At 36.1% G+C, this 15,376-nt stretch overlaps 1 protein-coding gene across 2 annotated transcripts in view; it reads right to left on the bottom strand.

The window, feature by feature from the left end:
- Positions 1 to 68: 68 nt before the first annotated feature.
- The window catches only part of ND-75 (NADH dehydrogenase (ubiquinone) 75 kDa subunit), a gene marked incomplete at its 3' end in the record, with an annotated part of 38,730 nt that continues 23,422 nt past the window's right edge, over positions 69 to 15,376 (bottom strand). For both annotated transcript variants that reach the window (XM_081736878.1, XM_081736877.1), the window contains 5 exon segments: positions 69 to 252; positions 3,272 to 3,457; positions 4,135 to 4,286; positions 5,135 to 5,264; positions 10,884 to 11,090. In XM_081736878.1, coding sequence (XP_081593004.1) covers positions 69 to 252; positions 3,272 to 3,457; positions 4,135 to 4,286; positions 5,135 to 5,264; positions 10,884 to 11,090 — 859 coding nt within the window.

Below are 15,376 nucleotides of genomic sequence, written 5' to 3'. Positions count from 1 at the left end.
ATTTCGATCATTTACATTACATATATCAATAATGAGTGTATCTTATAACTGAGAGTGCATATAAATACCTTGATAAATAATAAAAACATCGCTGGGAAGATCTTGCCTGCTCAGAGCTTCTTCATCAGCTCCCAGGAGATAAAGAACTTTAGGTGGATTTTCACATATATAGCTGACCCCTGGTTTGTAACCGATATCCAAAGCTGCAACCTGCGAAGCGACTCGATGCAAAATATTCAGCACCTTCCACCCCTGGAGATAGAACATAAACATCACTTTGTATTTCCTACTTCTTCATTTAATAAATGTAGTTACTCACTTTAAAGGTAAATTTGTACCTGATAAATAAAAGGAACAACCGATTTTTCCCTCCACACCGTATTGTCTATAAGTGAGAATTCAATGAAATTCAAGGACTTCAATACGGAATTCAGTCTTACGTTTTTCTAATCTTTGAACTATATTAGGTTTATTTAATTTCTTACTTCCCGATTGTTTTATCGCTAGAATCATCACGGGATAATAGTATTAGGCTTTACTAAACGATCGTTACAACAGTGAAAACTGTCTAACAAGGAATGCTTCTGTTGGATAGCAAGTGATTCATAGATATGTAACATACTTGATATTAGATGTTGCTAGGTTAAAGCATGTGAAAATTGGAGTTGACAAACTGTAATGAGGTAAAATGTTTTGTGTTTGAACGCCATATATTCAGTCTGCTTTTGAAATAATCGATACGATTTTATGCAATGTAGTGATCGTTTCGATGTGTCATATTCCCGTATTACGGTACGTGGTCAGTGGACGTTGTTAAAGTGAGGTACTTGTGACGTACCCCCCCCCCCCCCTCCCCAATGTATACCCATCACAACAGTGTGCTTTCTTAAGTTTCAGGTTGCACGAGATCATAATGCACGTCAGATTCACAGAGAATAACGTGAGGCGCTTGGTGACAGTGTTTTGGCCTATCAGACGGTTGTGAAATGGGTTGCGGCATTCTAGGCGGGGTGACAGTCAGCAGACAAAGAATTTGGTGGGAGGCTGTAATCGACCGGTTACGGATCAACATTAAATGGAAGAATGTCAACATTGATCGAAAATGATCGGTAATAGATGTGTAATGAACTGACTAATGGAACTGATTATTTAATCTGCGTCAGTGCACCACACGGTAACACACGACTTCGGCATGCGAAAGATTGCAGTCAGAATGGTACCGGCGTGTCAGCCGGAGGTGCAAAGTGGTATTGGTGAGAATGTGCACGCTTACACTGAAGTTCTGCGCCAGAAGATGTTGATTCTCTACACCGCATTATCGTGATCGACGAAACATGGGGGAGACCCAACGAACTAGAACAGAAACACCAGTCCAGTGAATAGCGCGACCTGGTGTCCACACGACCGAAAAAGGTCAGACAAGAGCAGCAAACGTAAACATCATGATGATAATACCTAAGGCCAACAAGGCATTAATCCTTTCAAACCAAGTGTCATGGAGGGATTATCGTAATTCCTGCGTACTATATCTTGTACCTGAGTCACCATTTTCGGCCAGCATTGTGGTGCAGACGACCACATCTCTTCCAGTCTGGGCCAATTATGCTTTATGTGGACGCCAGATGTTATGCTGCTCATGCGGTACAGACACTTTCGACGATGACATCGTGAAGATTCTAAAACACTCGCCATATTCCTCAAATAGGAGTCCTTGCGATTTTGATTTGTTCCCAACAAATGAACAGATCAAAATGAAAGAACCACTTCCTTGATATTCCCAGCACTGTTAGTACCTTAGGGCGCTCACTCAAAATCCTATCACAAACGAAGTCTCTCAATTGTATCTAACTTTTGCCAGATATTTGGAAATGTCACAATGTTGCGAGCGGTGATTATATTCAATGAGAAAAAGCGGAAAGGCTATTACTATTGAGTGAGTTTCTATTCCCGTGTGTTTTAATGTTTGACAGATTTTTTATATATATATATATCCTTTTAACCATTTTTTAACCATCCTTCATGTTTTTTTTTTTTTATCCTTTTTGAAGTCTACCACAGGCTGATGAAGGAAGTAGCATCTTCCGAAAGCGCTACCTGTTGCATGTAGAAGAATATTCTGCTACATATTTTCTTGCGGTGAGTAATAGCCTTTCCGCTTTTTCTCATCTGGAAATGTGTTCACCAGGCACGCGGGAATGTAACCATGTTCACATGAATAATACAATTCATTTTTATTTCTCAGACTTGTTGTCATTTCAGTCTAAATGACCCTAATCAGTAAGATAAAAAGCGAAATAGTACAGGTATTAAAGAAGAAATGAGAAAGGGAGAAAATAAGAATAGGAGCAGAACTGAAAGAAGTGGACTTTTGTATATTTGGGGACAGAAATAAGCAACAATGGAAGGCAGCAGCAGGAAATTGCAAACAGTTTGGAGAAAGGAGGAAGATTTTACCAACAGGTGAAAGAACTACTATGGGATAAGATAATACAGGTACTGCTGCATAACACATATTTTGTCTAACATAGTGGGGGGGGGGGGAAAATGACATCTTTGAATTTTACGTCCCATGGTTATGCCGGTTAGGTAAAGGAGACGGTGATGATGAGTAATGAATGAAACGGTGGAATGAAGAAATGGGAGGAAACGGGAGAACCCCGAGTAAACCCATGCACACGGTGTTTGTCCACCACAAAGTTCACTTGGCGGGAGCTGGGATCGAACCCGGACGCCAAGCACCAGAGGTGAACGCTCTACCACTGAGCCACCGCGGCCCGCAACTAACATAGTGGAGACACAGCTAATGACTCAAAAAGACGGAACAGGCTTCAGGGGAAGGAGATGAAATTCCTAAGGGTAACTATGGGAAGGTTAAATGACGTAACACGGAAAAAAAATTGGGGAAGGAAGGTTAACAGAACGAATAAAGGAAACCCAGACTACGATGGTTTGGATATCTCAGAAGAATGGAGACTAACAAAATACAAAGGATCACGGAAGAAATAAAAATGACATAATCGATCAACAGGAAAATTGAAAACGTGGACGGACAAAGAAAGATATACAAGCAAGAAATGTTACATGGCAGTAAGTGAAGACTGAGAGGTGGTAGACCGACAGAAGATGAGAACCCTCATGAATATCTAAACCCGGCGAGATGCTGGAACGGAAAAAGGCTGAGCGAGTGTGAGTACCCAATACCCATAATTGGAAGGAATTAAAATACATTTGAGATTCAGGGTACATTGGAAGCTTTTAACATAACACTTACCTCACCACTTTTGCCTGTATTTGCCGCTATTTCTTGAGCTAATGACAATATTGTTCCACCATCTGCCCTTTGAAGTTGCTCAGACCCTAACACTATCATTGGTTTCTTCGCATCTTTTAGCTTTTTGGCAAACGCGTGCTTTCCAGACGCAATATCTTGAATTACAGTTGGGTTATCTCCTAGATGCTGAAATAAATTAATCAAACAACCACTCGATTATTAAGTCTACAAAATTATTGGGAAATTCATACGTGATTTATTTATTTATTTTTTAAACAGAACATTCACGTATGCACATAGTGATCTGCTAGTGCAACTCATATCTGATACTTTCTCGGCTTTTAAACAAGAACGTCACTTTAAATAAAAACAAAACTCATTAGATAATAATAATAATAAAGTTAGGAGTAGCAAATTCGAAAAATGTATTAAATAAAATTAAAAAAAAAAAAAAAGAACATATGTATAGAAGAAACTAACAGAAACTCAATTTCTTATCATTCATATCAAACACTATTTACAAGAATACTGCTCAGTATATCCTATCTAGAATCTATAGTTTTTTTTTCCTTTCTTTTTAAGTGTGGTGAGAGCGTCATAGTAAACGTTCCAAGATTTACGTCTAATTTACATACAATTGTTGTTTCTGCAGCTCTTCTTTAAATAACCAACTTGAACATGATATAAGTGTACAGAGTTGAATTAGTTTTTGAAAATTTTCGCCTTTAAACATACATCGTAAAAAGAATTTTGGGTCCAGCTTCGAGAAAAATATATTTTCCTTTGTTACAGCAGAAAGTTTTTAAAAATTACTTACGCTATCTACTTCTTATTCTAAGTCATCGAAAAGAAAATGTTCTTACCTCATATTCATAAGAAAGATCTACTTTTGGTCCTATAAGTGCAATTTCAAGTTCATTATGAACGTATCCTTTGCGAATACGTGAATTAAAGAGCGGAGCTTCAAACCGTGGGTTTGTTCCAATTAGAAGAATCAAATCTGCTTCTTCCACACCTGCAAGTAACGAGAACAATATTATTATCATACACCTACAACTGCAAAGGTCACTAGCATTATAAAACAAAAATATGTTTACATATAAAAATATTTTACCGATATTAAATATTCCACAATATTGAAGAAAACTACAGACTGAAAACTGAAAATTAAAAAAAAAAACATTAATAATAATAATATTTATTATTATTATTATTATTATTATTTTCTTCTTCTTCTACTAGTACTTCTTCTTCTTCTTCTTCTTCTTACGTCAATCTAATTTCAAGATTCTAGATAATTCTAAATGATACTCCATGTTTACATCAACAATATCTAAAATGAAGCCAGTCCAAACATGTTTAACTATTATTGATATGGGTTCATAATACAATTATAAGTAACAAACTAAATCAGTAAACTGCATGAATCTATCTGGTTCTGTCTAGTTGAACACGAGTCTACGTTTATTTTTTTTTTAAAAAAGACAATATATTTTCACTAGGAGATTCAATATTTTGATAACATTTACGGCCGAAGACAAGAAGTTTAGCTCTATACAGCAGAATTAAAATAAATAAAAAAAATCAGTCTCTACAAATTCTTCTATATATATAAATGACGGACGTACTCAGAAAAAAAATTGAGAATCATCGTCAATGTTTCGTCAACTTTCTACAAATATTGTTTAGAAAATTACGAACAAGACTAACTTGTTGAACACCTACTATTTACTTTTGCTTTGTTTTTAGATGGAAACACTGAAGTATGATTTGATATACAGTGACAGTGATAACCAAAAACGCAAATAAAGAAGTTTTTTTCAAAGAAAAGAAAATTTTCTAAAATCATATTTGGTATCTTACCTGCAATCTTCGTGTTAAGCAAATAGTTAGAGCGAAGATCAGTGCCAGAACCATCTAAAGGGAATATTTCTTCCGTGCAAAGTGCTTCTGAGCCTAGCCTATTAAGAAGATCTTTTAACGCTACCAAAGCCTGCAAAATAATAATAATAATAATAATAATAATAATAATAATAATAATAATAATAATAATAATAATAATACAGTGGCGTTTCATTAAAAAAAATATCCATGAATGTGTATTAGTATTTACAACACACATATTTTATTTAAACCTATTACATTAGGACTTAATCTTCAGTATTTCTTGCCTTAGAGGAAAATTTAAATTATCAGTCTTGCAGAGATCTAATGTTACGCTATGAACAGTCCTGATATTTCTTTTTTTTTTTTTTTTTTTTTTTTTTTAAAGTAAGAAAAGTAATTTTATTGATTATGTCTGTAATAATTTTAATGAACGTATCACCAGTGTATACAACGTTAAGTCATTTAGATGAAAATCGAATTACTCTGTTATTACAAATGTTCTGCAAATGTAATTACTGAATTACATTTGCACTTATAGTGAAAGGATTCAAAGATGGAGTGAGAACTCTTATGGCTGTTGATGTAGAAAAAAATCCCACTATCAGTACAGAAAAATTATTATTTTTTTTTCCATCAAGGAATCGCCACTACATAAACAACCAATTTAGCAGGAGTTCTCATTTCAATTTTGAATCCTTATAAAAATGCAGAAGTGATTCGAATTTCATGTGAGTGATGTTGAATATGGCACTATGAATTCCTTCTACCTGTATAATTTCCAGGTGGAGTCTACATTATTTTATTTCCTATACCAGGGTTTGAACCTAGCTCTCATACAAGTTTCTGCAATGGTGCAGCTTACTTCTGAAATACCCAAAATACTCACACAGGCCACCATGGCAACACTATTTGTCGATTGCACACTATCGAGGAACAAAAATAATGCAATATCCTATGTTTGTTTCTCTACAACACAAATTCAGAATATTAAACTAAATTCGAAATTTCACCATTACTTTCAAAGCAGACACAATAAATGGCTTCATATCTATTCATGCTCATGCTATACACATGAGAGCCCTCTCCTTCTACATGCCAACTAGTTAATACATTACAGCAAAGTGACTCATGCAATTTCGGGAATCGCAAACGTGTCATGTGATTCTCTGGTCTCTCGCGCGTCTCTCATGACGTCAAGATAGTTCAGACTCTGCGAGGATTAGCCAAAAGTTAGGTAGAAATTAGTAGTAGCGTGAGAACAAGAAAATTTATTTCTGAACACAATTTCATTAAAAAAAAATCTTAGTATCGAAGCCAAGTTTTTCTTCTTTTGATACCCCTTCAGTATTTGTGCTGATTGTGTATTTTCCACGTTAATTTCTATCCAGGGGAAAGTTTTTTTATATTTTTCCTTCTCTTTATATTTAATTTTTACATATCTTTGATGCATGGTCAAAGGAGCTTAAGTCAAAAATACTACATTTAAGGAGAGATAAAACAAACTTTAAAATCTACCAGAAAACATAACTTAAGGCACAATGGCCAATTATTTATTAGAGCGTATGCTGCACCCAAAATAAATAAAATTAACGAAATACCTTAAGTCATATTTTCTCTTTGATTCTTTAGAAAATTTGGCTCCCCTGAAAACATGTTTTGAGATAAGACCATTGGACCATGCACCAAAGACTGGAAAGGTTTTTCAAGAAATAGTAAAATATAGTTTTTCAAGAAAGTTCTTCATATAGATGTTCATTTTATCCCGACCTCACTCACCCTCGCCCTCGCACTGGCAGTAGTCCCTCGTCCTCGTTCGCCCTCGCAGTGACAGTTAGTCCTCGCCCTCGTTCACCCTAACCCTCGTGCTGGAAACTTGTCATCGCCCTCGCGCACCCTCGTCCTCGCAGTAAAAGTTGTCCCTTGCCCTTGCGATGGGAGTTGTCCATCGCCCTCGCGTGCCCTCGTTCTCCCGAAGGAAATTGTTCCTCGCCCTCGCGCACCCTCGTCATCGCAGTGGAAGTTGATCTCGCCTTCGTACACCCTCGCCCTCGTTCACCCTCGCCATCGCGAAGGGAGTTGTAATCGCCCTCGCCTCCGTGTTGGGAATTTCTCCTCGCCCTCGCATCATTGGGGCGAGGGAATTTGAGGGTGAGGATGCCCTCGAGAGGGCCACCCTCGCGAGGGTGAACATCTATGGTTCTCCATGCCAATTTTTGGCTCTGAAAATCAAAAATTTTGAAAAATTTCTAGTTCTGAATAGAAACTGTAATTTCATTTCGTGGTTTGCACTGATGAACAATATATAGGCCCTGAAAATCCTTATATATAAGGTTAGTTTTTTTAACTTGAGACCACAAAACATCTGGAAAAATAAGTATCGTACGAAAGAATGTTGGAAATAAAGCATTAATATTTTGAACGAAGAAATTCACTCGTGGCAATATCAGCCCCCCGCCCCCTCGTTCTGGGGAGGAGTGGCGCTAACTTCGAAAACTTAAATGAGCTCCCCCTCCCAATTTTTTACTGCAGATTCGGATTCTACAGGAAACAATAAGTAAATTTTATTCGAAACATTTTTTTCCTATTTGTGACAGATGGTGCTGTAATCTCTGAAAACTAGATTTACTAAGATTTCTTGAATGGAAAGCTCCCACGTTTCATTTCAGAATAAATCTGCGACAAACAGTATCAATTTTTGTCTTAAACATTTTCTTCACTCGTGATAGGTGGAGTGGAAGATTGTTTTACATTCGGCGTGAATTCAGATAATCCAAATGTGACAGTGCAATTAGGTGCAGCGTGCGGTAGTAACAGTAGTTGCCCACCAAGCATGCATCTCCCCGTGGTTCACACATACGGTACCTCAGAGGCTATCGGACATTTTTTATATTTGATACCCACTTCTTTAATTGAGAAATATGTTCATCTAATTATTAATCAAGAAGTTTGTTTACCATTCACTTCACTCGTTTATTTTGTATTATTTGTGAAGTGTATTTTATTTCACATTTTGGGCACTACTGACACATTCAATTGGATAATTTTACTACATTCGTTGAGTTGCATCGTTCGTTTTGAACTGAGTTTATTTGTTGCTTTTGAACTAGTTTTGTCTAGTTTCATGACTACGGAGAGAGGCAGATGATAAAATGCTTGACAGTCAACTACGATTATGACTGCAGACTGCACCCAGTTTGTTTCATCTTGGCACGCTTCCCACCTAAAGGATGGATCTGTCTGCAACGCATTGTTGCCATGCCACGGTTAAGTTGACAGTTACAATATGCTAGGAAACAGCAAAACGCCACACTACTCACAAGTCCCTGTAACACAATTTTTTGCGTGTGGCAACTAAGCATTTTAAATACCCGCCAAATAGCACTGACCTCAATTGATGGGCTGGCTGACAACTGACATCACCTACACGACAAAGCCAATAACACGGCTATTGGATTAAAACGTTCCCGTGAATACTAGCAGAAAGTACTTTAAAAACCAACGAAGTGCACTGGCGGGAAGCGTGCCAAGATAAAACAAACGTACTCTAATTGCACTGCCACATATGCATTATCTGAATTCACGCCGAATGCAAAGCAATCTTCCACGTCACATTCCACGAATCGAATAAACGTTTAAGACAAAAGATCGATATTGTTTATTGCAGATGTATTCTAAAATGTAACGTGGGAGCTCCCCACTGAAAAAACCTTAGTGCCTAGTTTTCAGAGATTATATCAGCTCTATTTATAAGGAATCGAAAAAAGTTTCGAATAAAATTTACTTATCTTTCCTCGTAGAATCCGAATCGGCAATAAAAAAATGGAGTAATTATTTAATTTTTCAAAGTTTCCCCTAATCTACCCTGTGGACGGCGAGAAGGCTAATTTTATCACAGATGAATTTCCGCTCCAAAATATCATCTTTTTACTTCGAACATTATTTCCGTCCGATTCTCCAACTTGTAAATCGTTCATTAGTGCAAACCACAAAATAATCCAGTTTCTATTCAGAACCAATAGGAGTCTCTAGGGCCAAAATTTATTTATTTATTTTAATTTTCGGAGCCAAAAATTGACATGAAGGACTTTCAACTCCAGCTATGTATCACCATTACTAAAAACCCTTCTAGCTATAGTTACTGTGTTAAAACACCATTCTGTGACTTCAAATATGTTTCATTCTACAAGCTTTCAAAATTAGCAAATTTTGTACTTTTGACGGCTGAGAGCTTGAAACTTTTATCAAAACATTAATATAGGTTTTAGGAAGACCGATATCTCTGCTTAAGATCATGCAAATCACAACTTTCTGTCTTCCGTACTCCCCATCTTGCAGCCTGTTTTCTACACCACAGCAAACTCATTTTCGCATGCAGCAGTGAAGAAAATTGAGTCTAAATCCAAGATTGCGACAGATGAAAATAAAATCTGATAATCTTTCTCAGCATTATTGAGGTAACCGTAAGTGAAAATTACACACACATATTATATATATATTGTAAAATTTCTTGGATAGAGCAATTAATGTACTCAGGATTTGGACTTTCCCTTCACCTTTTATTATAAAAAGTCTTCTTAATTACAAAAATTATAATATGTAGTTTCTCTAATATATTGGGTTAGATTAAGATAGGAACCCGGTGACCAAGTGTCGTGAGAGGGTTTTTTAGGTGGTTTGATCAACCTGGGCAGATTGATACTGGTCGAGGCGTGCAGCTCCCTTTTATCCTGAAGTGTCGGCTTCCTTCGGTTATCCTCGTCCTTCCGACTGTTGGCGAATGTTGGCGACTTCTCTTCGGGTCCGTCGTCTACGTTGTTTTGTTTACCATTAGCACGTGTTAGTACACATGGTTATCGGATGTTATGGGGACACGCGGAACCTTACAATATATATATATATATATATATATATAAGAGAAAAATCATGATGGTCGAGCAACCATTCTATTTAATATTTGATTACTTCACATGGAATGCCCCATATATAAAAGCAATATCCCTCGTTTATACTGCGAAAATTGTCTTTTCCTTTTCAAATATTTGAAAGAGAGATGATCTCATATATGGATTTTAATATAAATAAATCCACATCTCAGAAGTGATAGTTTCGTATCATACAATCCACATATAGCTCATGGTCCCGGGTTCTATTCCGGATAGCAAAGCATTAAAATTTGAACAAATTACGGTAGTTCGGACTCCACCATAAAGTGTAGGTCTCTGTCTCACATAGTGTCGGTACTGAAAAGTGACGCTGAACTTCAACAAACGAACAAATATACACATACAAGCGACGTAAGTTGGTTTTTTCGCTCCCTCCGTAGTAAAAACTGTTACGTGATATATTAGTTCTCTAGCATAATTGTAAACTTGTCATGTATAAGTTTAACTGCGGCAAGAAACACTGAACATCAATACAATATACTTTTAGCAAGCTTCTATTCTTATCACATAGGAAAAATGATGGTTTAAAAAGAAAGAACAATATTCAATAAAAAGGAAAGTGAATATCTGATAAAATTTTTGAATTCACTATATCTTCCTATATTATTTAAATCTAAGGAAAATTCCGGAACCCTCGATTGGAACAAGTATTACCGTATTTCAATTAAAAGGAAATCATTTTATCGTCAACTCCAGCTGTCTACTTCTAAACACACACTACAGACGAAACAGGATTTTTCTCTGAATTACGACAAAGTTAGAGAACATACTAAATCACTGACCTCTGCATCAACTAGACCTCCAGCCACTGCACCAATTTTATTTCCAGCGTTCTTTATGGCTTTGCCAACAGCAACTAACGCATCTTCCCAATCCACAGGCTCCAACTCTCCTTTCTTGTTCTTTACCATTGGCGCGACTAACCTCTGACGTTTCAATCCATCACATGCAAACCTCGATTTATCTGATAGCCATTCCTCATTTACATCCTAGAATAAAAAGTACATATTCTTCATAAAATAGGTCTGAAAACAAAATTTTATTTTGCTACTACTCAAAAGATGCCTTATCCCAATACCGGCCAAGTATCACTCAAAAGACGTTGAATTTGAGAGACAGGTGGCCATGTTGAGATACGTGTGAACTAATACTGTGTAATAATGCAGTAAGTCTGGTAAACAGCAGTATCACAGTCTACTTTTAAGATAATATTAACTCACTTTAGTTTCTTTTACTTACAAGCGAGTCGCTGAAATTATAGAAGCAGCATAAACTATGAACAGAACAACTAAAGTGAGTTCATATTATCTTTAAAATGTGTTTCTTGCGTATCATGACAATCTGTTCTTGTTATGGACTGTTTATGTTATGTTCAATAATTAATCATGTGTAGAAATAATTTCACTAAATTCAGTACGACATGTGCGAGTGGTAATCCAAAATCAACTACAGGAATATCTTTGCACTTACGACTACAGCCTAATTTATATTTGTCTATTTCTAAGATTTCAAAGCAGGGTCACAAATAGGGAATGGCACTGCTTGTAATACTCTTCAACTATTGTATAACCAACAATGATTTAAATCTAATTCTGGTTTATCTTCAGAATTCTGAACGAATAAGAGGAGAGAACATAGCGTACAATTAGTAAAAGTTCGCATTGATCTGCCCACGCGTACGTAATTTTTAAAACGAAGGAGGATTCACACGGAGACTTCCACCTCAAGTTCTTTTGATTTCGGTACGGCCATATCATATGACTTAAGTACCAAAATAAAGCACACCTACATTCGGAAAATCCTCACATGGGACGAATAAATGAAAGTTTCACTTTCATTATCGCCACTCTATATATAGTAGAGACTACTGCCTTACATTATTTTTCATCTGACCCTCGACTTCCATGCACTACATCTGAACTGTGATTTCTACTATAGACACGAGTTCGCACTCAATTGCCTCATGGCACTTCGTCAACATAAAAATTTTGTACTCTCTAAGAACAAACTGCGACTACCACACCAACATTAATTCAGTGCAGGCATGCTAGGAATTTGGTTACAGAAAATTAGTCTATGCTGTAAGAATTTCAAATGCTCGTATATGACGTTCAACAGTGATCTACGGGACCTACAATACTCTATAACAAATAGAAATGCAAGGACTCGAAATGAAAAGCCTTAATTAAACGAAATTTTTTTCAGTGGCTTTTTTGCGTGGCAGATTTTAGGATTTCAGTTTCAGTGAAGAGAACAGTACGTACCACTTTCGCTTTATACACGAAAAGACTTTAGTTACTCTATTCTGAAGAGAAAACCCTGAAAAACTTAGAAAATCAAGGAAAATCGGACATTCGATAGGAAACAAAAGGGCAAATCGGAGGACGCAGCGGTTTTTCTAGTTTCAACGAATTGTTTATAGAGGTAGTAGATTAACATTCAACGACAAAAATGTTTTAGTAAAGTTTTAAACTTTTATATGAATAAATTAAAACTTTACTGTAACTATACAACATTTATTCAGACTGTTAAAATGAAAGAGAGAGAGAACGTTTAAAACGCTATTTACAAGTTTCTTATCTCAAAAATCTTGACATAACACAGTAGTAAAGAGAGAAGAATTCTGTAAATACATCATCATCTGTCAATACTAACATCGTATCTTAGATAACATTTATGGCTTTAGTTTTGAAACTGAACTCTCTGAAGCTCATGATAAAATGCTTCCCGAATGGAGAATAAGATGAAACAAGATCTTATATCAAAACAAAAATGTTTTGGTATTTGATTTTTGGTTTATGACACAATTTCCTTGCTGCCATATTGAATTCAGGTGACGAGTAACACATATATATCAAGATGCATAATTTCCAGGGGTACTTGATAAAAAAAAGTTTAGGCAACCAAAGCGACACTTGGGATATATGGGTTGTATAACTTACACCTGAAGATAAAAACTGCAATGCTAGTTCGAAAATCAATCAAGATTGAATATATGACTCACAAGTATTGATGATGTAAACGCACTTCCTTACTTGTAAAATCCACTACAAGGAAACAAAGTAGTATTTGAACAAAAAGTCATAAAAAGTTAAAAAAAAGCGAAAATTTTCATTTTTCCCCAAAAGCTAGACTTTTATGAAAAAAAAAAAAAAATCCACCTTGAAAAAGCCGGCTTTCTTTTTGCATCACTAATAATGAGTACACGACGAATGATTGTGTTCCGTTGTGAATCTGAAAGTTGTTAAGTAATTAAATGCTACGTCACTAGTTAATTTTGTGCTCAATTATTAAACGGAAAAAGGGAATAGATTAATAATTTTATGCAATATATTTCATGAACATTGCATTTTAGTGGACTGAATACGCTCACTATTACGTCTCAAAATCGATTCTCAGGTCTGTTCGACGCCAGTCTTTTTGATAAGACTCTAAATTTACTTAGTTCAAACAACAGACCATTGTGTTTTCCTGTGGAAACAGAGTCGCTCCCAAGTCTCAGTATGCGTTGGGAGGACGTCCTCCACGCCACGTGGAAATCTCCACCAATCACGGGCGAGCATGTCTCGAAAATTAAGATGGCGAAAGTTGCTGAACTTCAGTCTTCTGACTCCCAATACACGCACCTCACGTTAAGGCGCATCGTTCCATGAAAGTGTCTTTTACACATATTATGCGACGTTACTTTAGAAAGAAAACGCCTGAGCAAGGACCTCAGTTATAAAATTTGAATCCGCATAGAGTCATACAGAATTAATAGAACATAATTCAGTTTGTTATATTGGCGGAGTTCCAAGTATAATTATATTCGAACTTGTGCAAGACAAAGTTAGTATTTCAGTGTTATTGAAATCACTATCATCCTTATACCAGTGACAATACTTTGAAAAGGGAATCAGTGATCACATAGTGGATATTTGACAATACTTTGAAAAGGAAATCAGTGGTCACACAGCGGATATTTGCAAGTGTTTGGCGAACGGCGAACAACAGCGCAAAGAACAAGGGACACAGATCAGTCGTGAAGTGAAGAGAGTCAATGAGCAACTACTCTCCTTCCTTCATCGTTGTGATAGCAAGTGTGGTTAAAGTGATTGTGAATAGTTTACGAATATAATAATAAAGCCGCACCTTTTGGAACCAACTGAGTATTTAAACGTTTACAATCAAGTGACCACTTTAGAAAAAATAAAGTAAACATAATATAGTCAATGTTAGGTCTCATATATGAGCAGTTAAAGAGTATGATGTAGATACATGTACGATAAACCATAATTTGTTTGTTGTAATTACTAATGTAGACAACGGTTCCATAGTTATCTTACAATATAACTTTAACTATCCAGTTTTGAATTTTCTTTGACAACACCAGTCGACTAATTAGTACTCCTATTTAGCTGGTTTTGCGCACTAAAGTTGTGTTTAACATCCGGTGGACGTGTTCATATGAGCTTCATTTGGCCCTCAATGAATGGGGACACGCCCATAGAATGCGAAACCGTTATTGTGGTTGGCTGAATGTCATTTGCTGAGACAGTGAGAGAGAAATCAAGGTTGATATAATTAGAAGTTGTCTAAATCCGTGTTATTTTCCACTAACACGAAGAACCACAATACCCGGTTTCAGCCAACTTTTTACATATAACGAGATTTCGGCAAGCAGTTGGAGAGTAAAAAAACATAATCTAGGTTTCGATTAAAGGATGCCAAACTCACCTGATGATCAAACAAAATTCTGGTAAACTTAAGCAACCAAAACAGCAAGTCTATCAAGAATTCATCCATTTGAAAGCTCCTGTTACTAATATTAATATTTGTATTCAACTGAAACATACTATTAATTGCAAGTAATACAAGGGGTGATCCCAAAGTAATTAATCGTACATTTGTAATGGACATAAAAATCTAAATAAAATAATTTCGCTTCTCTATACCCTTGATAATTCTCTGTATAAAAAAATAAATAAATAAATAAATAAATAAAGTCATGATTTCTGGTGATTCATCTGAATACGATCAATTGAGGTGATAACACGAAAATGGAGAAAAAAAAGTGATAGGTGTCATCAAGTACTTTTGCTTGAAAAAGCTCTAAAAGCTCTACTGATGGTTTGAACTGCTCGAATACACATTATTCTCTAGACCTAGACTTTTACTTTTACTCCTCCCTTCCCCCCCAGACTTTTACCCCTTCCCCTTCTACATACTTCTGATCATTACTTATGGATCCCCCTCATATAATAATTTGTACACATATAAAGATTTCTTATTACAC

Source organism: Thermobia domestica, chromosome 13 (assembly GCF_964235325.1).
Source record: "Thermobia domestica chromosome 13, izTheDome1.hap1.1, whole genome shotgun sequence".
In the NCBI taxonomy this organism is placed as follows: domain Eukaryota; kingdom Metazoa; phylum Arthropoda; class Insecta; order Zygentoma; family Lepismatidae; genus Thermobia; species Thermobia domestica.
This window is presented reverse-complemented; position numbering and strand designations above follow the sequence as displayed.